At 44.8% G+C, this 24,637-nt stretch overlaps 1 protein-coding gene across 1 annotated transcript in view; it reads left to right on the forward strand.

Annotated features, from left to right (window-relative positions):
• The first annotated feature begins 1,655 nt into the window (after positions 1-1,655).
• Positions 1,656-24,637, forward strand: part of TAPT1 (transmembrane anterior posterior transformation 1) — a 55,675-nt gene continuing 32,693 nt past the window's right edge. Inside the window, exons 1-2 of the mRNA XM_040625203.1 lie at positions 1,656-1,860; positions 13,444-13,574. Coding sequence (XP_040481137.1) covers positions 1,656-1,860; positions 13,444-13,574 — 336 coding nt within the window. The remainder of the gene's footprint in view (positions 1,861-13,443; positions 13,575-24,637) is intronic.

A 24,637-nucleotide genomic window follows, 5' to 3' on the forward strand; every position in this document is an offset into this window, starting at 1 on the left:
TATTATATTATAAAAGATCAGAGAATAATAGAATTCGAGCTGTAAGTAATCTTAAAGGCCATAAAATTCTCAGTACCTTTTGATTTTCAAAATGATTCTCAGGATTTGTCCAGAGCATTTGTTTTTGTCTGATTAAGGCTCAGTTTTGACTAAGTATAACACAACAGAATTACATGGAGGACGGTCACAGTAATGTTCAGAATTGTGCTCCTGTTAACTGTTGGTTTACGAAGGAGAGTAAGGATGTTCCAAAGATTGGTTTCTCCTTTTCCAGGGCGGGTGAGGGTCAGGTCCCACCTCTGGGGACTTTTTAGTCCATCTTGGGCCCTCATCTGGGCTCTTACCCTGCTGTCAGATTGGCAGATGGCTGCTTTCGGCATGCTGCCGCAAACAGCCCACTGTCAAATTTGCTGAGTCTGCAAATTTTGGTACTCACTAGTGACAACAGAGCCCTCAAAGTTCTCTGATCAATCACCACCAGGAGCTCAAGTTTGCTCTATTCATACCCGTTTATATCTGGCTGTCAAGTTTAGGTCTAGGGAAAATTTCGGATAGCTAATCAAAAGGGCAACAGGCACAGGTCGGTTCTTAAATTGGCAAATCGACCTGCCATGGTCACCCTAAATAAAGCACGCAGTAACCACGTGAGAAGCAGGTGGCAAAGGCCCTCGCCCCTTCACTGGAGTATTTTCCTTTGCACCATTTCTACGGCGGGTGGTCTCGACACCGCGCTTCGTGCACAATTACTCGCCAGAGCCCCGAACGATGGGCCAAGTAAAGCTGCCGCCCAGGTGATGGAGCAGGGGCACCGCGGCAGCCAAGATCCGAACCCCAACCCTAATTCCGAAAAACAGCCTAGTACGCCCGCGGGCGCATGAAACGCATAAGGCACCCTGCTCCTCGGTCTTCCCCTCCGTGCCCCCACCTGTAGGGCAACATCCCCGAGCTCCTTCTTGCACGAGTATTTTGGAAACTGTCAACGGAAACCCAGAGGCCAGGGAATGTGACGGGCGACCATAAATACGCAGAAGAGATAGAGCCCAAATAGCGGACGTATGGAGTCAGGGCTCGCGGGGGTCGGGGACCTGGAGCCGGGCCCTCGCTGCCGCGGCAGCGCGGGCGGTGCCAAGACCGGGCAGGCGGCGCCGGCGCACTCTGGGCACCGAGCCTGCAAAAGGGGCCTCGGGCGGGCGGCCGGACACCTTGCAGACGGCGGGCAGCGGGCGCAGCGACCGACACCCCGGAGCTCCTCCGCCGACCCTCCGTCAGCCGCCGCGCCCGGCCCGCTGCCGCCCGGTCCCCGACCCGAGTCCCGGAGGCGGCCGCTTTCCCCGGCCGCGCGGCCCGGCCGCATGGAGCCTGGCGCGGTGTCCCGGACTGCGGAGCCCGCCGCGGCGCGGGATGCTACCGCACGCCACTCGGAGGGTAGGAAGAAGATGGCGGCGGCCGTGGCTGCGGCGACGGCGGCGGCGGCCTCCCACGCGCCGCTGACGCCAATGGCGCGCGCCGGCCGGCGAGCCGCGGATGGCGGCGGCGGCGGCGGCGGCCCGGGCTCCGGCGAGGGGCGGGGCGAGGCCGGGAGGGGGCCGGCCGCAGGCGGAGGCCGGGCGGGAGGCTGGAGGGAGGCGGCGGGGACAGTTTGTTGTGCTCGGAACATGGCGGGCGTCGGCGATGCGGCCGCCCCGGGAGAAGGCGGCGGTGGCGGCGCGGACGGCCCGGAGCGGGACGGCCGCGGTGAGGCGGAGCAGCCGGGAGGCGGTGGCAGCGGCGGCCACGGGCCCCCGCCGGCACCTCAGCACACGGAGACGCTGGGCTTCTACGAGAGCGACCGGCGGCGGGAGCGGCGCCGCAGCCGCGCAGGTGAGGCGGGCGGGCGGGCGGCGCTAGGCCGCGCCGAGGGCGGCGGGGAGCGTCGCGCGATCCCGGGCCCCTGCCCCGCGGCCGCAGCTGCCTCCGGGGCCGCCCGGGCTGTGGGTGCGCGAGGTTCCGCGGCTCCCGGGGCTCCGTGGCTCCGCAGCCGCTGACAGCTCGTCGGGCGGGGTCGGCGCGCGGCACCGGGGCCCCCGCGGCACTCGCCTGGCCAGGTGTGTCCGAGAGACCACGCTGCGGCCCGGGAAGTTCTGTCCCGGGTCACTTGACCGCTTTGGAAAGGTCCTTCAGAAGGACCCCCGGGGTATGCTCCCCCCAGTATCGTTAGCGAGCACCTCCTACGTCGCAGGGAGCAGCAAACCGAGAAGCTCAAGGCTGATTTCTTCATTATGTTCATGCCAAGGTGACTCTTTCGTTGTGTATTTTGAGGGAACTTGAGCCATAGAAACCTGTTAACTTGCCCTCCAAATACGTGTTCCTCAGCCGCAGCTAGCAATGTGGTAATGACCGCGAAGTTCAGTACTTTTGCCCAGAACAGAAATACGTAGAAACATCTTTTCAAGATGTTACCTATGAACTTTTCCTAAACCGAAACTTAAGCCTCTTAGAAAAAAAATGGCTGTATGGGAAGAGATGCCTTTGTGAATCCTACTTTCAACCACCAATTTTAAGCATGTTGTTAGAATATTATTTTTTAAACCGTGGGATTCCTTTTTTTTTTCATTTAAATTGCATTTGTAATCATACTGTAGTTGTATATTAGGCTTAAAAGAAAAAGAGATTTTGAAATATATGTTTCATTGAGTATGGTAAACACATTAACATTTTTATGTAATTCTAAGTTTTAAAGGGCAGCTGAGCCATAGCTCCATTAAATTTCTTCCCCAAAAATTGCTTCTGGTGGGCAGTAGGGTCTCCATTAGCCGTTATTTCCTTCAGTTCCTGCAAATGAATGTTAAGTCCTAAGGCTTACTGCATCATCACTTGTACTTGGATATGAAAATGTAGGAGCACTCAAACACCAGCAGGTTGATCAGGTGAGATTCTTTTGATTTGCTCATTCTCACAAGTGGACGCAGGTAAGATTTTGAAGGTCTGTATATTTGAAAAATTAAGTACAGACTGTGCCTTGTTCAGTCTTTTCCAGTTAACCACTTAAAAATTCTCAACTCTGTTTGATTTAGTTGTCAAATACTTGCTTTCAAGAGTATTTACTTTCTGAACTGGCAGGACCTAAGTAAGATGGTATTAAATCTCTCAGCTGTCTGTTTACTGACTTAGACTTGAACNGCTCTGGTGCAAATGGAAACAAGAGTGGCCAGGTTTCACTACAATGGCTTTAAAATATTTCTGAGTTTCAGGAAAGCCAATATTATAAGAGCCCTTTTTGTTGTTGTTTGCATAACACAGAAAATGAAGTTGTCAGGAGCCTTTTGATGAGCACAGATGTTCGGTTTTTGGAATAACCCCTAACACCCCATTCCTGGCCCTTCCTGAGATGGGTCTGAATACCTTGTACCATGGACTTCCTCAGACTTCACACCACGCACGCATTCTTCATCAACATGAGTTTCTGAGCGTGGTTTACTTAACCTGTTGGAAGTTGGACTTTTAACCCAGTTGCAGAAAGTCTTTATCCGGGAGACACTTCCAGCTTTAGTTGTTGGGGTGGCCCTCGTTTTTTCCCTAATTCCATCAGTCTTGTGTGAGGAGAGATGACTGTGGCAACTCTTGGGGATCAAGACTTAGGTAAGAATCCCGGGAATATTTCAGCTGGGGTCACCAGCCAGTGTTGTTCCATGTGGGCCCCAGGTGACTCTTCTCGTCACACAGCTCTTGCCCCCGCTGGCATCCACCCTGTAACTCTGATGCCGCATTGGTTGGAGGCACACCCTGGAGATTAGAATTCTTTCAGCCATTCTTAAACACCCAGGCTGCTAAGCGGCTCTGCTTCACCTTGCTGTTCTAGCATCGCCCCTTTCTACTGCTCTGTAACGTTTCCCTCCTCTCTAGTCCAGAGTTCAGAAAACTGTTCCCTAGGGGTTGGCCTGGGCCAGAGGGCCTTTGAGTGGCACCACCTAGTGTCATGTGGGAAGCATTTCTCCCTGAATCAAATGTCTTCCAAGCCTCTCTGCTTATACTTAAGGTGTTACTTGGTTGACACACAGTGTTGCATTAGTTTCAGGTGTACAGCAGAGTGATTCAACATCTCTGTAGGTTATGCTGTGCCCTGGCTACCATCGTCACCATACGTACTTGTCCATTTTAATTCTCATGCTGCCTCTGATACTCTAGGCCTCCTCTCCAGTTTAGGTCAAGCTTTGTTTTTCCCTTTGAAAGTCATAATCTTAGTGTCTTGGTGGCCTAATCATCAGTTAGTTTGAAGGTCCTCTCTATTATTTCTCTCAAGGAAATTAGGGGTCTTATAAATGTTTGTTGGCCTGTCCCAACAACCTAGGATTCCATGAATGAATACACAGACTAGGTGCTTATCCACACCCTCCCCATCCAAGTAAAATAATTCGAAATATAGTATTTGAGGTTAATATTTTTGTTTTATACCTGTCTTTGTCCATTTAAATGTTTAGAAGATCTATACGAATATTCATTTGTATATGAGCCATTACATATACCATGTACGTGTATCTATATCAAGTGTAAGCTTTTGTTTTGTTTCTCATTTCAAACTCTTTCAATCACTTGATTCTCTAAACTCTGTCTTTGACTTACACGTAGCCAGGCACTGGGTTGAAGCTGTTCCTCTGGTATTAGTACTTATACCCTAACATAGTGCGAAATGAATATTCCACTCATCATACCTGTTCTCTTTCTCTCTCTCAGAACGTTCGTTGTGTATTCCACTGTTGCCTTATGTGGTCGCCCTTCTTGGGCTCTGGGTATAGTGCAGACCTACAAAATCATCTCTTCTGTCTTCTTTTGTTCCTGCTCTTAAAAATAATACCAACTTCTATTGTCCTTTTTGACATAAGCTCAGATAATAAGTACATATTACCATAGTTTTGTACTTGTTCCCCACTTCACTCATCTGTAAAAGTTCTAAGGGGGAGAGTTGCTGTATAGCCATGTTCCCGTTTAGGAATCTACGTCCAGCAAGTCAGCTTTGAACTAAGAATTAGGCAATCTGTTCTTGGCTTGCTTTGGTTGTTGAATTGCTTTTAGACTCCGTGCTTGCTTAGACCACTTGCCTAATTCTTTTGGCTCTGTTTCATGACTCCGCTACTAAATGGTTCAGTATCAGAAGTACCTAAGTTGGCTCTAGTGCCCATGAAGACTTAAGAGTAGAAGAATTGGTGCAAAATAAGCATCGTACTTACTGGTGAGGATGAAACAATTACCTATATGATGCAGGTGTTGGAGTATGCATAGGGATAGGTGTTGCTTGTAAAACAGAAGAACTTCAAGTAAGGTTATGGGTGAACAGTATTGTATCTGATTTCAACAGTGCTGTGGGACCTGTGTTTTTCCTTTTGTTTAAATGGTGACTCTCCACTTCTAGAGCTTATACTTGTTATCCGTCTCTTTTGCTGCTTTTCTTTCTTTACCCATTTTAGACCTCTTACTTTACCTCCGTGAGGGAATGGTCAGAGGCAGGAAGAAAGCGTAAATCCAAAAAAGCCAACTGAGCTCCTATTTACAGTTCCTACAAAAGACTTCGAGTGGGACAAATGTTTTAACTCTTCATATTCTCTACGCCGTGTTTTTTGTGTAATTGAAAATTTAAATTCTTATTACAATTAATTTATTTTTATTAAAATACCTTTTCATTTAATCAGTCCTATACTCCATGCAGTATGTTACACTGTTATCCCTGTGGCCCCAAACTTATCTTCATGGATGATTAAAGGCTGTTATTCTGAAATTATACTCTAGTCAATTAATTTCTCACTTACAAAGAGAAGTAACGATAACTGTAAAACTGACTGTGAAGTTACTTGGAGTAACCATACCCCGAGATAGGTAATGTAAAACTCTCCTTCTCTCTGATACACCATTGCTCTGCTTTTAAAACTCTCACTTGTTTTATTTAACTAGTACATGTAAATTAAACAAGCGATGAAAAGTTGTTTATTTTGGTCTTCGATGGGTCAGTATCCCGGCTTTTTAAAATGTTTAACTTCATCCTAGTTTACCCTCCAAAATTCATCCATGGCTGCTCATTTGTGGTCCAGTTTGAGGAATGCTTGGGTGAAACAGGTCTTTGGAAAGACTATAGCATTGACTGTCAGATTACTGACATTCTGATCCCATTTTTAGTCCTTAACCCTGTAACCTTGTGACTTTTGAAACAGTCACTACTCTTTGTGTCCCTGTTTTCCATCTATAAATGTATAAATTTATGAATATTCTACTTATTGTTTACTTCCCTAAGTGAGACTTATTTAGAAGCAATTTGAGGGTCTTAAAAATTTGAGTGGTACCTTTACTGTTATTTAGGAAGACAGAATCACTGTTGTATTGATTTCTGTTTCGCCTCATATAAGGATGTACCTCTAGGTTTGTGTTACAAACTTAGGTGTAATATTTTCACATAACCTTAGTAAAGTTTATTACTATTTTACATTATTTAAGACTATGAAGATTTGTATGTTTTATAATTTTTTCCTAACAGTTAACCAATATTACTTTCAAATTTTTTAATGGTCAGTGCTATTTTAAGAAAGATATATTTAGACATATTACTTAACATTTAAATATATTTATGATTACTCATTACTTTTAATGAATACTTTTGTATCCTGGCTTCTTATTTCTAAAACAAGCTATCCCAGAAGATAATTAAACATAATCTTCTTTTAGGGATGAGGAGGAAGCAATTTATACTGTACTTTTCCTCAATTTAAGATATGGGAACAAGAGCATTTCTGCAGTAAATGATGAATATTGATTAAAAATACTCCAGAGGAACTGATTTGGATTTATTATTGGTATTATTTCCCTTATATGAAATATTCACAAGTTGCAAAACTTAGTTCTTCTAATGTACAAGCACTTGTTTGTATTACAAATATTTTTAAAAGACGTGCTGACATTTCTTCTTGGTAAGAACTAGATAAATGAACTAAAATTGGTTGACATCTAAAAAGTTAAGTCAGTGTTTGCAAAATAAACTTTTGGATTACTTCGGAAAATAATTTGTTTTTAAAATATTAAGAGAGGTGTTTGGCATAACAAGTGAGAGCGACTTTTGTTAAGAAGAAATGAAATACCACCACAGTATGGAAGAAGTTAAGGTGGACTTAGCAGAATTCTTGAGGGGTGACACCCCCGGTGAAGGAAGTAGCCTTCTTAGATAATTAGCCAGGCAGCTATACCCAAATATCTCAGGACAAATAAGCTCAGATAAATCTGTAGAATGCTAGAGAACAATGTTTAAAACAACAAGAACAAAAACAGTGAACCACAGCTATACTTTGGAACAGAAGATTAAGTAGCATCCTGCAAAGTATATCTATGGCTACGGGAGGTGGGAGCAGCTGACAGAGCAGCAAGGCTGACTTACCAGCTCAGGCTGCAGGGCACTGTAAGCCCCTTCTCCTTCAGTATGAATCGAAGGGCTCTTTCTGCCCCGTCGAAGCCTGGTTAGCGCTGTTATCTTCTCTTGTGTGATTGTCGGGTAGATGGATGCTAATTATGGTGTAGGAGAGAAAGCACTCTGGACTTGGAGGTCAGAGATCCAGATTCTGTTCCCAGTTTGCATCTTAACCTTTCAATGACTTTGGACAAGTTTCTTAACCTCCACGATTCTGTTTCTTCATTTGTAAAACACGAACACCATTATCTGCTCTCTTTAGCTCTCAGAATTGTTGTGAGAATTTTATGAAGTACTGTGTGCAAGACCTTTGTAAACTGCCTCTTGGCATAAAGTGGGAGGATCCTAATTCCGTAAGCAGGGCCAATTTTACAGGAGTTGGGGAGAAGAAGGTAAGGTAAAGCTTCTAAAATATTTCACCCCATGAAGCTTGGTTCTTTTGTTAGTATTGCTTTAATGTATCTTTAAAAAACCATTCTTTAGCCTGTCAGTGTGTTAATTGTGTGGTGTTAATTGTATGCAGGCACTTCCCTCAGATTCAGGCCTCACTGGGGGCTGGACATTGGGAAGATCAGGATTCGAGGTGCCTGCTTTCAAACAGCTGGTAAGGGAGCCGACTAGTTAATAGCATTAACTTCATAGAAGTAAACACAGGGTGCTGTATGTGAAACACCGAGAAAGAGGAGGTCGAGGGGAGGGGGGCCCAGTTTTCTAGAAAGTACATAGTGTCCTGTTTACAAAGCACTTGAGACAACGATAGGGAAAATAATCTCGTGCCACATGCACCCCAGTGTTTAGAGCAGCAATGTCCACAATATCCAAAGTATGGAAAGAGCCCAGATGTCCATCAACAGATGAATGGATAAAGAAGATGCTGCATGTGTGTGTGTGTGTATAAATGGAATATTGCTCAGCCACCAAAAAGAACAGTCTTGCCATTTGCAATGATGTGGATGAAACTAGAGGGTATTATGCTAAGCGAAATAAATCAGAGATAGACAAATACCGTATGATTTCACTCATGTGGAATTTAAGAAATAAAACAGATGAACATGGGGGAAGGGAAGGTAAAATAAAAATAGAGAGGGAAGCAAACCATAAGAGACTCTTAACTCTAGGAAATAAACAGGGTTGCTGGAGGTGAGGCGGGGGGGATGGGGTAATTGGGTGATGGGCAGTAAGGAGGGCACACGATATGATGAGCATTGGGTTTTATATGCAACTGATGAATCACTAAATTCTACCCCTGAAACTAATAATACAGTATATGTTAACTAAATTGAATTTAAATAAAAAATTTAAAAAAAATCTAGTGCCCAAAAGCACACACTTGGAGGGTAGACTGCTTGATTTTGAATCCTGGCTCTACCACTTTCTTCCTTTGTGACCTTGGAAGCCTCCTTAATCTCTCTATCCCTTGGTTTCTTCATCTGCAAAGTGGGAACAGCAGTTGAATATGCCTCATAGTTATGAGAGCTGTGCACTAAAAACATGTTTTTATCATTTTGATATTTTAAGTGCATACTTCAAAATTTTCCATTGCGGGATTTAAATGGGTGTTTATAACTAAAATTCTTGCATTTCTAGAAGTAGAATCCTCAGATACCACTGTTGTATATTTATATTTTAGTTAAGATACTTTCATGGGTTTATATTATTTGACTTGTTTACAGAAAATTAGTTATTAGATTAGATAGTTTGTTGAATATGCTTATTTGCTACATTACCGTTTACCCATGAAAACAGGATTGCAGAAGCAGCATCAGAAAACACTAGGGAACCACCAAACCAGAACTGAGTAATACCTCAGATCCTGTGAAATTACTAGTACGGAGTTCAAGACCTTGTGTCATGCTTTGCAGTTGTCTTGTGCTTTTATACGGATCCTCTCTCGGTCCCTTGGCCATCCTGCGTGGACCCCAGGCAGGTTCTAAAACTGCTCCAAACCTCAGTTTTCTCTTCTGTGAAATTGAGAACTATGACTTCAGCAGGGTCACAGGACTCATGTGTGATAGAGAGGATGCCAGAACCACCTTCTTCTGATTGCTAATCCGTGCTTTCCTTGTGGATCATAACAAAACTCTTATTATGGTAAAACTCGGTCAACTGCGTCATCAGGGAAGATGCCACTGAGGAGGATAATTTTCTAAGTAAAAAGGGTATAGCTGCCTCAGTCTTTTGATTTAATTTGCTGTTTTAAATTTAAAAGTCTGTAATAACTTGTTTCTGTATTTCCTTAACACAGCTGACATACTAGCAGGCTGCCTAGCCTCCCTCCCTGCCCTTACCGTGGATAACGCAAGCATCCTTGTCCCATACCCCGGGGCACTCACTGGCACTCACACAGCATGGCACTGTGTCCTTTTAGGGTGGAGGTTCGGATACCTGTTGGGTGACCCTTTACATTCACTTAGACACACACGCAGCTTGGAGGCTCCTTATCTTCCGTGGCAGCTGTGTCCAGTAAGGCGCCAGAGCTTGTCACTCTTTTCCTGCTCACTCTCCAGTCTCAGAAAATTCTGTCTCAGTCACAGGCTGTTTTCTCAAGAATCTGGTGTTCTCTCTGCTTTTGCCACTTCTGATTTCTGATTCTGTTTTTGTTCTCTCTGCCACACTCCTCTCTGTGATTTTTCCTCCTTCTTCGCTGATCCGTGTCGTCTTTTAGCGAGCATTTGTTGAACACCTGTGACGTGCTTTACCCGAAGATACAAAATAAAAGACAAAACCAGGCCCCCAAACGGGTGTGGTAGATAGAAGAAGCACCAGAAAAGGGTAGACGCTGTGCCAGCCGAGTGGGGAAAGGCTGCACTCTGTTCGGAAAACCTGGGACGGCTTCACAGAGCAGGCGCCTGTGTGTGGTCACCTGTGGGAGACTGGAAGGGAATTCTCGGGCCAACGAACCATGTCAGCCGACTTCCCTGTTTGCATGAAATGAAAAGTATCGTAACTAGAGGATTGTGACCTGGAGATTCAGCGGAGGCAGGTGCGAGGCCTGACTGAAAACACAGCCAGGGGCCACGTGGTAAGGGATTTGGTGTCGCCCCTGCGGAGGTGTAGGGCCTGGCCCGCAGGTGGCAGAGAGCAGCCGGTCTGTGAGCAGGCTGGTTCTGGCTGCCCGGCAGGGTCAGGGCTGAAGGGAGGAAAGACTAGAGGAAGGGTGTGAGTCAGGAAGCTTGGGTGGGAACTGGAGGGGGATAAGAAGGACCAAACTAGGGTGGCATATAGAGAAGGGGCAAGTTAATAAATGTGCCAGACGACGAGTCAGTGGGGCTTCGTGAGAGGAGAGGGGCAGCCCAAGCTTCTACCACACAGCTGTGTCACTGGTGGCGCACGAGCCGAAGTCAGGGCTGCAGGAGAGGGTCCTGAATGCCGTTTGCAGGTGCAGGGGAGGGTGCAGGGCTCAGGTGGAGTTGCCCAGGAGGCACCTGGAAATAGGGGTCCAGGTTCCCGGGGTCAGATATGGCGACTTTAGGATTCAGGTGATGGTTTTAACCATAGACTGTCCAAGGAGAATAGGAAAAAGAGAAGAGAGGACATGCCAGGGAGTAACAGCCTTCAAGGGTGGCCGGCATTTTACTGTGACTGGTGCTTCGTCAGGACACAGTGACTGGAACACTGAACCGGCAGACATGTAGAGGTCAGCTGGAGGGGCAGGAGCTGCCAAAGACACCCAGGTCCAAGAAGTCGGGCGATTAGAGAGAAGAGTGCCTGTGTTGGAGGGTGGGACGGGATGGGAATCATGGTGAAGTGACCTTTGGGGCTCGCTGGTGTCAGTGAAAAGTAGTGTAAGCACATTCTGTCCTGCCTTCAGAGAGGCCTACTGCTTCTCAATTTTTACATGAAAGGATTGACATTCATGACATATTTATTGGTATATATCAGCTAATCAGAACTTCCTTTGCTTTCTGGGGCACCTGGGTGGCTCAGTCGATTAAGCTTCTCCCTTTGGCTCAGGTCATGATTCCAAGGTCCAGGGATCAAGCCCCTCTTTGGGCTCCCTGCTCAGTGGGGAGTCTGCTTCTCCCTTTCTCTCTGTGCTCGCGCAAGCTGTCTCTCACTCATATAAATAAATAATTTTTTTTTAAAAAGCACATCCTTTGCTTTCTAATTGGAAGACTGAACTGAATGAGAGTATATGTGTATATATATATTTTAAGATTTTATTTATTTGAGAAAGAGAGAGCACAATCAGGGGGACGGGCAGAGGGGGAAGAAGAGGGACAAGCAGACTCCCACTGAGCAGGGAGCTCCACGTGGAGCTCCATACCAGGACCCGGAGATCACGACCTGAGCTGGCGTCAGACGCTTAACCAGCTGAGCCACCCAGGCACCCTGAGAGTATGATTTTTATCTTTCATTGGTTTGGCTGTTCGTGTTTGCAGCTCACAAGCTTTCCTTTTCTGTCCTTCATACAGCAGATCGTGTTCTGGATCTAGCCAGCCTATAGTATATTAGAAAGTTCCCAATCAAATATTGTACCCTGCCTGGATTTGGTGGTACTAAGGCCTTCTAATCGGAACATCTGTTAGTATGTGAACAATACAGTTCACCTCTGGTGTCCCTGGCTTCAACTGTAAATGTACTGAGAGCAGGGAGCTCGCAGTGCATTTGGTGATTCGGCCTGCCCTGCGCGAGGCTGGAGTGGGTGGAAGTCTGCTTTTCTCTCCGTCTGTTTCAATCCCCAGATATCTCTCATGGTGACACTAACTCTCCAGAGAGATGACGAATCTGGAAGTTAAAGAAATGTGTGCACACATGCGTATATTTTTTTGTGTAACGTAACCTCTATACATGAGCAGGCCATTTGACCTGATACTCAGAGAACTAGCCATCTGTTCAGTGCTGGAGGAAGTAAGCTGTTTTAGGCCCACCAGGAGGTAGTAAGTCTCCTTCTGGGTCTTCCTAACAGCTTTTCAGGGGTGTTTTTGACTCTAGACTCTTCCCCATACCTGCAGACTTTAAATCCTGGTACTCACATAGATGCAATTCCATGAGTCAGTACTCATGAATGAGATCCACCTTCCCTGTTTGTCATTTTTTGGAGGGAACACCAACGCTGTGTTCGGTAAATGGATTACAAGGGCCAGCTCAAAGCAAAGAGGACAAATTGAAACCTTTGGTATCCTAACTTCTGGAAGAGGGCTTGGCCTCCTGGGGAGTAAGAATAGGAAGGTAATGGAATCAGGGGTCCTGAAAAGTCAGTGAGGTGATGGGCTGTCAGGGAAGTGTAACATGTTAGAAGGGGTTGGAACCTTAGCTTCTCAGCCCAAAGACTCCCGTGACAGCCAAGGGGAAAGTACTCAACCTCCTTCGGCCTTACTTTAATTTGAGACGAGATGATTCTGCATGAGTTTGTTTTGGAGGAACAGAGAGAACAGGTGGGCAATTCCAAGGAAAGGGAGCTCTCAGATCTTGCTGAGGTTCTACTTTGTACGGCTTAGTGTGATGATTAGCCTGTTGGAAAGCCTTCACCTAGGGCAATGGCATTATTTAGATACTTTGGCAGGATCTCTGAGGCTGAAGAAAGAAGTTGCACTCATATCCATGTCGTTCACCCAGGATGGTTTTTGGACCCTAGCAATGCCTGTTTAGGTGACTTGGCTCTCTTTTATCATATATAGAATCATACAGCTAGCTAGCTAACTAGATAGATAGGTAGTATAGATAGATACATTTATTCATTTTATGTCCTTGATCTCTACTCTCCCTTATGTCTGTCAGTCCAGGTCCCGTATCATCTATAAGACCCAGGACTGGGCTCTTGCAGACACTTTTCTAACTATTCTGGCTCATAGTAATCGTTCCTGTGGCGTTTTCCCTTTATACCACACAGAGTAGCAGTTTTGTCAATAATTTTTGCTGATCATTTATGTGTAGCTGTTCGGTTCTGGGCACAGAATTATAGATTGCTTTGTTTTATTCTCTTTTTGTTTTATATATGTATTATCTATGGCCCCAGCTAACATGTAAGTTTCTTGATAAATACTGTTCTTTTTGTTTTGTGTCATTTTCTTTTCCTGTAGAGCTTTCATTGTTGAGGTTCCTCAGTGCTGAACTAACAAGAGGGTACTTCCTTGAACATAATGAGGCCAAGTATACAGAAAGAAGAGAAAGAGTATACACTTGTATGCGAATACCAAGAGAATTGGAAAAGGTACTATTTTTTTTTCTATTACCAGACATCATTGTGAAAGTTATGTCAACATGTTAATGATACGAAAATAAATTGTGAATAGCTTGAGTTGAGTTTTTAAAATATTGGAAATAATGTGATCATAGGTAATTAAATATATTGGGAGTAGGAATTCCCATACAGGAAGAGGCTTTAAAACTTGTGTTTTTAGTGTAAGTAAGATCCAATGTTTCTTAACTTTGCTATGTATTAAACTTGCCGTATTTCCACTTGTGTCATGACCAAGTCACTTTTTCCAAGGAATTAATCTCTACCTACTCCTTTAGTTCTCATCAGTTTTCTTGTACTAGGGGCAGTATTTTTTCCATTCAGCATGACAAATTATTTAATTTCAGCCCTTTTAAAGGTTTCAGTTTCTTAGAAAGCCCTCATATTTAAAAACAAATGACAGTTTTTTCAAAGAAAAAGACGATTTGTTGCATCTTTGCCACAGAAAACCTCACATCCTAGGGTCAGTGTAGCCGCAGCAGCACTGAATCCATGCCCACGGTTCCCATGGTTGCGTCAGGTCTGTCAGGGCCAGTCAGATGGGACAGCAGGCCGCTCTTTTCCCTCTGCATCGCTGCAGTCGGTACATCTGAGCAATTCCAAGATTTCTCGCTAGAAAGGAAGAATTAAGTAATTCAGCTTTGGCTGTATCTGAACACAGTTTCGTGCTTTTATAGTAACATAAAACTTGCAATAGTTTGATCGGTTCCTTAGAATCTCACTTTCTGTTGGAGTGGCTGCCGGAGGAGTTTTGGGGCTTAGCTCAGTGAGAGCGTTCTGTAACAGGAGGGGCGGGGGACCGTGAGGAGTGAGGGCCCAGCTGGTCGGGCTGATGGTCTTTTACTTCTGACAGCCCGTCAGTGGGCTAGAGGGAAGGGAGGCAGCTGTCGAGTGACAGTTTGAGATGTGTTGCTTCACGTGGCTTCTTGGCGGCAGGTCGCCGGCCAAGCGCTGGCCGGAGAGAGGACAGTCGTGACGGTGAGACGGTGGTTGCCTGTGGTCGGGATCACCCCCAGTGCTTAGTGTGGTTGTGTGGCTGCTCTTCTAGGGAGTCCCGGGTTCCAGGGAAGAGTCAGGGCCGGGAGGGTGAGCTGGAGGAGTGTGGGGGCACTCTGCGCACCACTGCTCCCCCACGGCGGCGGCACCTTGATTTTGTATGTTGGAATTTATTTAAAATTTTGGCCAGGGATGGGGGGTAGTGTTTCTTTTGCTTGCCAATAATAATAATAATAATAATAATAATAATAATTCTGTCTTAAATACATGAACTTATTTTCTGAGGGCTCACTCTTTCCTTCCAATGATAAGCCAAGGCAGGGAAGTGTGAGGATACACTGCAGAGGGAATTGGAGGGAGGTGTGCTGGGGCCTGTATCCTTGTACAGGACGGTGCCAGCCACAGTCAGGTTTTACCCACATGGTCCCTTCGAGGAAAGGTTTTTCTCTCACCTGTGTGAACGTGGTGGATTCCCATTTTTCTCTGCGGAGCACACAGAGATTTGCCTGCCATCGTCTGCCAAGCTTTAGACACACCCAAGGGATTGCTTCCGAAGGAGAAGTGTGTGTCTGACCCCTTTTCTTACCCCTCACGTGGCAGACGTGGTGAGCAGCGGCCGCAGCCCTGATGATGGTCGGCTCACCCGAGGCATGGTCAATACACACGTCCTCCTCTTCACTGGCGACACTGACATGCCAAGCAGTTTCTTGGTGGAGTTCTCACAGAAACTTGCGAGCATTTCAGGTTTGTTATCGTGAGCGTTGTCTGCTGGGGAAAATGCCCACAGGTCTTGGTAAAACCTCAGTATAAGCAGAGTATTTTTCAAATCATGGTGCATTAAGGGACCACTGATGGGATGAGTAACCAATGAGGTGGGTTGCAGTCAATTAGGAATTATTTTTAATTTTTAATTTTTATTTTTTTTTAAGATTTTATTTATTTATTGGACAGAGAGAGACACAGCGAGAGAGAGAACACAAGCAGGGGGAGTGGGAGAGGGAGAAGCAGGCTTCCCACTGAGCAGGGAGCCCGATGCAGGGCTCCATCCCAGGACCCTGGGATCATGACCTGAGCCTAAGGCAGACGCTTAATGACTGAGCCACCCAGGCGCTCCTAGGAATTTTTTTTTTTAAAGAAAAGAATAGAAAAGTTATCAGAGTGCATTTGTCTGTAGGAGGGTAAGTATTTTGTCATGAAACTTTGGTTTTATTTGTGTGTGTAAGAGGCGTAACGTCAGAAAAGTTGAATTAACACTGCTTATGCACAATTGTAATAATTTTCTAATCCTGTTTCCTATTACAGAGGCTTTTGCTTTGAGCCTACTTAGGAAAATTTGATTTAGTCTCCTAGAACAACACTTCAGAAGCTTTATTGCTTAAAATGAACAAAAGGGTGTCGCATTTTTCAGTTTAGAGCAATTTCTTCTTAACTTCTCAGAGGCAGTGAAATATAGAGGAAAGCACAGTTCAGTTTCAGTTTAATCACAGGCATAAATATCTCATAACAGGGTGAGTTCCCTCTGGTGTCTCCCAGACCTTTATGTTATGAGTAGGGTTTCACTAGGCTTTTATTACAAGAGTTGGGGGGCTATCTAGACATTCATCTCGGTAAATTTATTGTCTAATTGGTAATACGTAGTATGTAATACCTTTCCCTGATATAGAATATAGAATACTTCTAATATATAACACTGTATTCATTTTTTGTTGTTTTGTTTTTTGGCAAATGCTATGATATTTTCATGTAGCCTTTTCAGGAGAAGAAACTCGACAAAGAGCACTTTGCTTCTACAAGGGTTGCACGCGCTACAAAACACATAGTTAATGTTTATTTATACTTTCAAGTCGAGAGTGGTCAACTCAGTATCTCTTACTGAACCTGTTTACTAATGTAAAAAAAAGTTCAGAATTTTTGTGTAATTTTCTCAGTGAAAAAACACATATTTGACTTTCAAAACAGGTAAATTGTTTATATATTCAAAATAGTATTTCCAGTGGCTGGCACTTTTTTTGTGTTTGAACTTCTCATTCCGATGTAAAGGGATACAATTTTGGAGTGTTTTGTTGGCCTTGGGGAGCATTTCTTCTTTTCCGCCAGAAATCCCTTCCTGCCTGTACCCACGCAGCCCTCGGGTTCTTGTCCTAGATCTGTTACCGTGTGTGATCTCTGGGGGGGCTGTAGTATTCTCTCTGTACAGCGGAGGACACTGAACTACACTTTGTCTGCAGTCTCAACTGAGACACAGGATAGTGCGGTGGTCAAGGGCACGAAGTCTAAAGCCAGCCTGCCCGGATTTCTACACTCCACCATTTATTAGCTGCGAGGCCTTGAGCCGTTCACTTCTGTCCATTTTTCTCAGTTTTCTCATCTGTATATTAATCATGGGATGAGCTCTATGTAAATGTTTTAAAGTATTTTATAGTCCTCACCTCAGCAACTTGGGGAATGTCCTGCCCTAGGAGAGCAAGAGAAATTTGTAAAGGTTTCTTGTCTCCAGGTTGCATTTGAGGAGATGTCTCCTCTCCGGAGGGGTACCTGTCGTCTGGGGCTCCCTGTACTCAAGGGGTGACCGGGAGAGGTCTGGTTTCCATGGCTCCCCCATGTCCCACTCTGATCTCATGTTAGACTTTTAATCTTCCTGCTTCACTTGCTGCAAAATTTGACTTTTCTAACCCAGGAAGGGACATGGTTTTCTGACTTTCCGCCTTCTTAGATTGTTGACCACAGGCAGTTTGGGGGAGAACTGTTTTCTTCCCTGTGTCTTTGTAACCAGGCTATCTTAAAGTATGTCTCTTTTATGAGGGGTTTAGCTGATGGTCAAAAGAGATAGCACACCCTGTCACCCTGACATTTTCTCTCAGGCCCTCTGGAGTCTGGCCTTAGCAGGCACATGACTTGGAGCCTCTGGTTAGGTCAGACAATGACACTTTAGAAGCTTTATGAAATAGGGCAGGATCACCAGTTTCTTAGAAAATTCCTGGTAAGTGCTCACTGCTCCGTAGCCCCCCTTGACTTGTCCATTTACATCCCACCTCTGGCAGCTATTTCTGTAGTAGTAAAACAGATAGCAGTTACCAAATAAGGATTAGGCACCAGGCACTGTCCCAGGAACTGTAAATGAGTTAGCATTCCACCTCCCTCACAGTCTCCTGTGACACATCTTCTCTTCAAGACCCGTTTTCTCCATCTGCCCTGACGTGGCAGTCATGTTGGTGTTTATGCTGCATTTCGACCCCATGGGAACAATTTATCCTGCACCCCATGGGCACAATATCCTTGTCAAGAGCTAATTTTGTCATCTGTGTGAATCCCAAACTGCAGGAAATAGTAAGGAAATGCTCACCAAAACATTTTTTTTAATTTCCTAATATATATATTCCTAATATATTTTAAAATTTCCTAATACATTTAAGTGCTAATTTCGTGAGCAGGTCACTTCCTCACTTCTTTATTGATTTTTTTCGGTCTGTTTTGAGTGCTGTCTGTACTCCAAGCCCTTTGGCAGTGTGCGAGTACAGAGCTCACCTCCAGACTTGCCAAGGTAACGCACTGAGAGGTGACGAGACAAGGATGTAGATTTTGCACCTGCATTTTTAGGGCTTGAGGGTGCGGGTGGGTGTGCTAGGAAGATCCAGAGGTGGGAAACTGTTAGGGGCAGGAAAGGACAGGTACACTGGGAGGAGAGACCGGGACCAGGTAACTGTGAGTGGTCAGACTAAGCAGTGCAGACTAGCTTTGGGAGGATTTCTTAGGAATGCTTTTACCTGCAGGCGTGACAGACTACCTAACAGTGGCTTAAACCGGTTTGAAAATTTTTTGGACAAGTCTAGAGGAAGGAGATCTCCTTTTTTCCAGCTGATCGATGAAGCCAGCTTGGACTCAGAGTCCTTTCTATGTTTCCATTTTGCCATTGTTGGCAAATTGGCTTTTGGTCCTCTTGCTCATACCTTTTAATAGAAAGACAACAGATGCTACTTCAGGCGGCGATGCCTCTGCATTATCACCCAAAAGAAGAGGAGACAGACAGTGCCACCATTCGAGTGTCCCTTTTATAAAGAATTAAAAGCTTTCCCAGAAGTGCCCTAGCGCACTTCCTTCTGTGCGTGTCTTATTGGCCACAGTGAGTTCCACAGCCATCTGCAGCTTCCGGGGAGACTAAGGACAGTGGATGTGATACTTTTCCGAGGAAGGGAGAGGCAGATTGAAAGTGGTGATTGGGTTGGCCACCCCTCAGAGCTCTGCTTCTGAAAAGGTCGTACAGTGATGTTCAACACGGATTAGCAATAAGAGAAGCAAGAAGGGCTCAAGATCTTTCCATGTGCCTAACCTTTCTTCAAATTAAAATAAATTGATTTATTTATTTTACCTTCTAAGAAATAAGTGTGTTAGATACGTGTCAGGTATAGGTTGTGATTATTACAAAGCCTTTTATCAAAATTACTTCCTTTCCGTTATTTCCATGTTATGTAACCGCCTATCATAAAAGGTAGAACTAAAACGAAAGTATATTTTTTACTTTTCTTTACCTTGTAATTCTGTACTTTTTGGCAGTGTTTTATTTCTTTGTTACCATAGTTACTACATTTTTTCGAAAATGGAACTCAGCTGCTTAGTCTTCAATGGAACTGCTTAGTTGCCTTAAGAATCTAGTAAATTTTCCTAAGCTTTAAATTTGTCAGGTTGAAGGTGTAAGCATTGCTGTGGGTATAGAATATTGTTATTTTTCTGCATAGACTATTGCTATTATTGAAAGAGACCAAGATTACGTGGCACGGGAAAATTGGGGGTCAAGATTGAGTAATGTTAACTTTTCTTCTCAGGTCTGCAGGTGATAGGCGAGTGCCCCGATTAAGGCTTTGAACCTCCTTGGGCTTTGACTTTCTTCGTCAGAGATTATAGGGTTGGACTGGGGCATCTCGAGAGAGCTGATAGTCCATGACTCTGAATGAGTTTGTGTGCGAGGAGCAGAGGAAACAGGAGCAAATGGAAAGCTTCGCAGAAAGGGAAATTGTACTTACCTAAGGGAGGAGCTTAGTTCTGCTTCTTTGAGGGTGCAGGGTGGGGGTAGAGGATGTAACATTTGGAAAAAATAATTCAGCAAGTTGTTTTCAAAACAACGAACTTAGAATATCACAGAAAGCCTTTTTGTTGTTTCTCAATGTGAGTGTGTGTTAACAAAATGTAGTCACAGCCATCGTTTCGCCTTTATTTCGGGAAAACAGTCCTGGGATTTCCTGGTGAAACTGTATTGAGTACTTACCCAGACCCACGTGTATGGCAGCAGTTTCTTGGGCATCCTGCTCAGTTGCTAATTTCAAGGAAGTGTGTTGGGGAATCATCCCCCTGAGTTCTTCTCATGATGCAGCTCTTGTCTGTGACACACCCTGACTCACATGTCCCACCACAAGACTGCTTAGAAGCAGGAAAGCCATGGGGATCCGCATTTCTCAGAATCTAACATCTGGGCAGCCTAGGCTGGCATTCCTCCGGTTCTCTCTGAGGCTTGTTGCCCCTGCTTGGAGTGACAGCGGCAGCGGTTTCTTCGTGCCTCTGCAACAGTCTTAACCTTTCTTAAGTCTCTTGGAGGACAGGGCCAGTTTGGCAACAGCACCAGCAGCCCCCTCCAGAAGTGGGGCTTGGAGGTGATGGGGGAGTGGCCCGGCATCCATGGCCTCGTGGCCTGGTGGAGGCCCCGCTACCTGTGGGGCATATAGGACCTGTCCACAGTTCTAGGACAACCAGCTGAAGACTTCAGGATTTACCCTATTCACTGATGTAGTTAGAAGACAACTTGTGAAGTTGGCACTGTGGGCCTATGTTTATCTTTTTGAATCAGTAACTTAACTTCTGTCGCGTTAGCTTTGGAAGGAGTTTTAAATCTCTCTCTTCCTCTCTCTTTCCATTGTGCTGTAGTAGGCCATTGTGATCTCTCACTCAGACCATTGTTCTCCTTCACAGTCCTTTCTGCTTAGCCCCCTGTAATGCGCTGATCACTCCCTAAAAAAGTAGATTTGAGCCGAGAAGTGGTGTGATCCTGGCCAGCAACAGCGTGACTCTCAGATGTGCCCTGGGGTCTGGAGAGCACACCTAGCCTGCTGCATTATAGTGCTCTTTGCTCTTTGCAAACGCCAAGTAATTGTCCCTGCCTCAAGGGTCGCTGGGAGGATTCAAGAAATTAATGGGGGTCAAATGCTTAGAGTATAATAGTATTCGACATGGCTGTAAAAGAAGCAGGAAAATCCAGGACCTTTCCATGTATATAAATTTCTACAAATTTAAAATCTTGATTTTATTTCTTTATTTACCTCTTAAGAAATTTATTCCTCATGTTAAAATATATGGCAGATGTAGATTGTGATTATTATGAAGGCTTTCATCCACATTACTTTGTTTTCTGCAGTTACATGTGTATATGCAACATTGCTTGTTATAAAGGTCCCCGGGTCACTGTAATCCTGTTGTTTGCCTTCTCCTAGAGTGCAGACTTCCTGGGGGTATGAATTTTTGAATTCAGGTGAATAAAAATTATTACAGGGATGACCTTGAAGCAATAATTGCTTTCAAAGTCAGTCATTTGTAAACTTCTTAAATTGATAACCTATTCTCCTAAGAATGGTAATCCATTCTTCTAACAATGGATCTCTGCATGTGGGTTTGTTGAGAACTCCTGGAACACAGGATAAAGGTATGTGTTCCTTCGTTATTACTGAAGGTGGTTTCTGTCTCTCTAGTAAAATTATCACATTCTCGTCGCACAGCCTCCCGCTTACGCTGCACCTAGGCATGCTCTTCCTTTTGTTCAAAATTCTGTTCCTTTTACAGTGCCTGCCAAAATCTAGTACGCCTCTTGTCTCCTCTGTGGGAGATCCTTGCTAACTCTGTTCCCCCTCCCATGGGTGCACATTCCCCAGTGCCACCCCCCACTCCTGTTCACCCCACCCAGACCTCATTTCTTCTCCAGTGTCTCCAGAGCACATCATTCACCAGCATTTACTACACACAGTCGGTGTCCAGCTCACTAAATTGTAAATTCCCAGGGGAAGATGTCCTTCCTAATGACCTTTGATCCCCAGTGTAGAATTGAGCCAGATACTGTCTCTTCTTTTTCAAGAGGAGACCCAGAGCTTTGTAAGTTGTGAGACCAGGGAAGAAAAGGGAAACACTGCTTCCTGCTATCCTCCTTTCCAGCTAACACTCCAGGCCAGCCACCCCCCAGCAGTGGGTGCTGTGTGGTGGTCATGGTGGAGGAGACGGTATTCAGAATTGCCAGAAGATGGTTTGTGGAATTCAGAGAGGCATATTCCAGAATTGTGCTATTTTAATTTTAGTCATAAAATTTTATTTATTTTGAAATCTCAAAGGAAGGCAGGATATTTTTGTTAAAAAGTGACAGATTTTAAAAAGGTTAAGAAACCCTGCTCCATTCTTCACAGAGAGAGGTTGGCATATTTATATATTTCTTTTGAGGTGAGTCTTTTTCAAATGATAAAGAACAATAGTAGAAGGTCCAAAATGAATGTGGGAAGAGCTGGTTGTGGAAATGTTCACTAGCCTGTGATGTTTTGTTGACCAGTGTTACAGAATCAGTGCCATTTTGTAGTTTTCTTAACATTGAAGTTCAGATGTTAAAAGCTATGTTAAATCTTTAAAAAAAAAAAAAAATATGTGTATAAGGCCAAATCCAGTAGCAGGGTTGAGGCTGGAAGGATGAGTAACAGGTATCGTAATAGAAGCAGTGCTTTCATTTTCAGAGTTGTGTCTTCCACAGGCTGAAGTCTGGCCCTGCCTCTGCTGCTCACAAAACAGGCAAGGCTACTGAGTCTCACTGCAGAGCAGGGGTGAGGGTGTGCTTCCCTTCCCTCAGAGTGGGGGAGAGGATGAACTGAGGCTGTGAGCGCAGTGCCCAGGTGCACTGCACAGTACTTGTAGAAGGCTTCTGGACTCCTTCCGGACGAGAGCTGCAAGACAGAAAGGCCGGCTGACATTTAAGAGCTATCTCTTTAATTAAGCAGATTATTTTGAAGTAATTATTTGCCCATGTAAATTTTAATAAATCTCTACTCTGAGAATGAATTTTAAGAGAAGTATTTTCAAATTGTGTATCTGCAATTTGTGTCTCAGTGCTTCTCGTTCATTTTTGTACAAAGAGCTTCCCAGTGTGTTCTTACTCCGAAATTCTCTGCAAGGCTCTCTGTAGCCACTTTGAACTGTCTTCACTGCCCGGGCGTCTGCCCATGAAGGGAACTGAGTTCAAGGAGCCTGCCTCTCCGGGGACCTATTTTTCAGACAGTTGAGTTACCACCCTTTCTTGGGTTGTGAATTTAGTGAGAATGGCTTTGTTTTATAAAGGGGAAGTAGAAAATATCAACCTGTACTCTATGGACTAAAAGTTAATCTTATTTTGGTGAAGCTTTTCTTTTGGGTTTTTGACTATATATGAATGTTTTGAGTGTGTATGAAAACATAGAGTGTTTTTCTCATGGTGAATCCTAGTTAGAGTTTGAATCCTCTTTGTTGTGCACTTTGCTCCTCTACAAGACTTTGACTTTTTTTTTTTCTTTTTTAAGACTTTGGCCTTCTTAAAATAGTGGTCATACATCTTATTCAGCTATCATAGTCTCTGCCACATGAGAGCTGTACAATATTTGTTTGATTAAGAGAAAAGGAGGAACAACTCAAAGAATGAGTGTTAGCCATGGGAAGGTTTCCCACAGAAGCACGTACATCATTGTGTCTTCTTCTGTCCCTGGGAAAATGCACAGAACGGAAGAGCAAAGCCAGCAACTCCAGTGTATGATTTCTTCTTGAAATATTTTCACCATGCTTTGCCATGCAAAGTAACTGAAGGTGTTAAAGTATGTATTATTCTCATCATAATATATACCCAAAGCTTTTAATTCTTAGTAACATATTTTCAGAGTTAGCAATATATCTAAATATGTGAAATTTATTGCCTTCTGTAAGTTCGATCCATTAAATGTCTGTTTGCATTTTTTATGACACTAGGGAAATTAGCAAGAGTTAGCACAAAGAAAAATGTGTTAACCCCCATGCCTAGTAAAAGTAGGGAGTGAGATCTCTTTGCTGTGCTCAGACTGCTTCAGAGAGAGCGTGCAGGGCCTTCGTCGGGCAGACTCGGGCTCCAACACCATTTCCTTTCCTCTGACCCCCAGCCTTGGGCAGGCGTTCAGCTTCAGAGCTGTGGTTTCCTCAAGTGTCAAGTAGGGATGGTAATAACTACCTCAAAGAGCTGTCAGGAGGATTAAGTAGCAGGCTCTTAACCACCGTGCCTGGAAGATGGGCACAGGAGCCCCGGCTGCCTGGCCCCTCCAAACTCGAGGTGGGGGGGCACGTGAATTAACTGAGAGATGCCCACGCGGTGTCCTGCAGGGCTCCCGGCTCACCCTGCACCTGGCATGCTTTCCTTACCTCCTTCAAGGATGAATGTTTTTATGCTTACATCTTGTTTTCTTTATTAGAAGATTTTCTCGTTTTCGTCTGTAAGGGATTTGCAGGAGCCTGTGTCTTAGGAGAAAGCACCCCATCTGAGCAGCGGGCACAGTACTTGAGTCCACGTTTCCACATTTCCAAACCCTGAAAGGCATCTCTGTGGCTTTTCTTGTGCATTGGGTGTTCTCACTACACAAGTGCTTTCTCTCCTTCCAGCTGCAGTTTCCCCAGACCGCAGCCACTTGCTTTCCTTCCAGTTTTATGTGGCAGACTATTGCACTGACAGCTCCGGGCGGTCCGCGGTCAGCATACCATGGGAGATTATTGCTTGCCCACTTAGTTTGCTGGGCTGGTTGAAAATGTGAAGAGAAAGGCCCAGCAAACTTCTGTTACTGTTGTTCACCATGAACGATGCGAATACAAATTCCTCCAAGCCAAAGAAAGGTAGCTGTACTGTTCTTTAAGAGAAAGTTTTCATCTTCATAATTTCTTTCCTCCTCTGTGCTCTTGCTCTGCTTCCTCCTCTGTAAGCTTTCTCCCCTTTCTCCCCACACGCCCTCTTCTGCCCAGTCTTCCTCTCCGTGTGGCTA

Source organism: Ursus maritimus, unplaced genomic scaffold (genome assembly GCF_017311325.1).
Source record: "Ursus maritimus isolate PB19 unplaced genomic scaffold, ASM1731132v1 scaffold_8, whole genome shotgun sequence".
Classification (NCBI taxonomy): domain Eukaryota; kingdom Metazoa; phylum Chordata; class Mammalia; order Carnivora; family Ursidae; genus Ursus; species Ursus maritimus.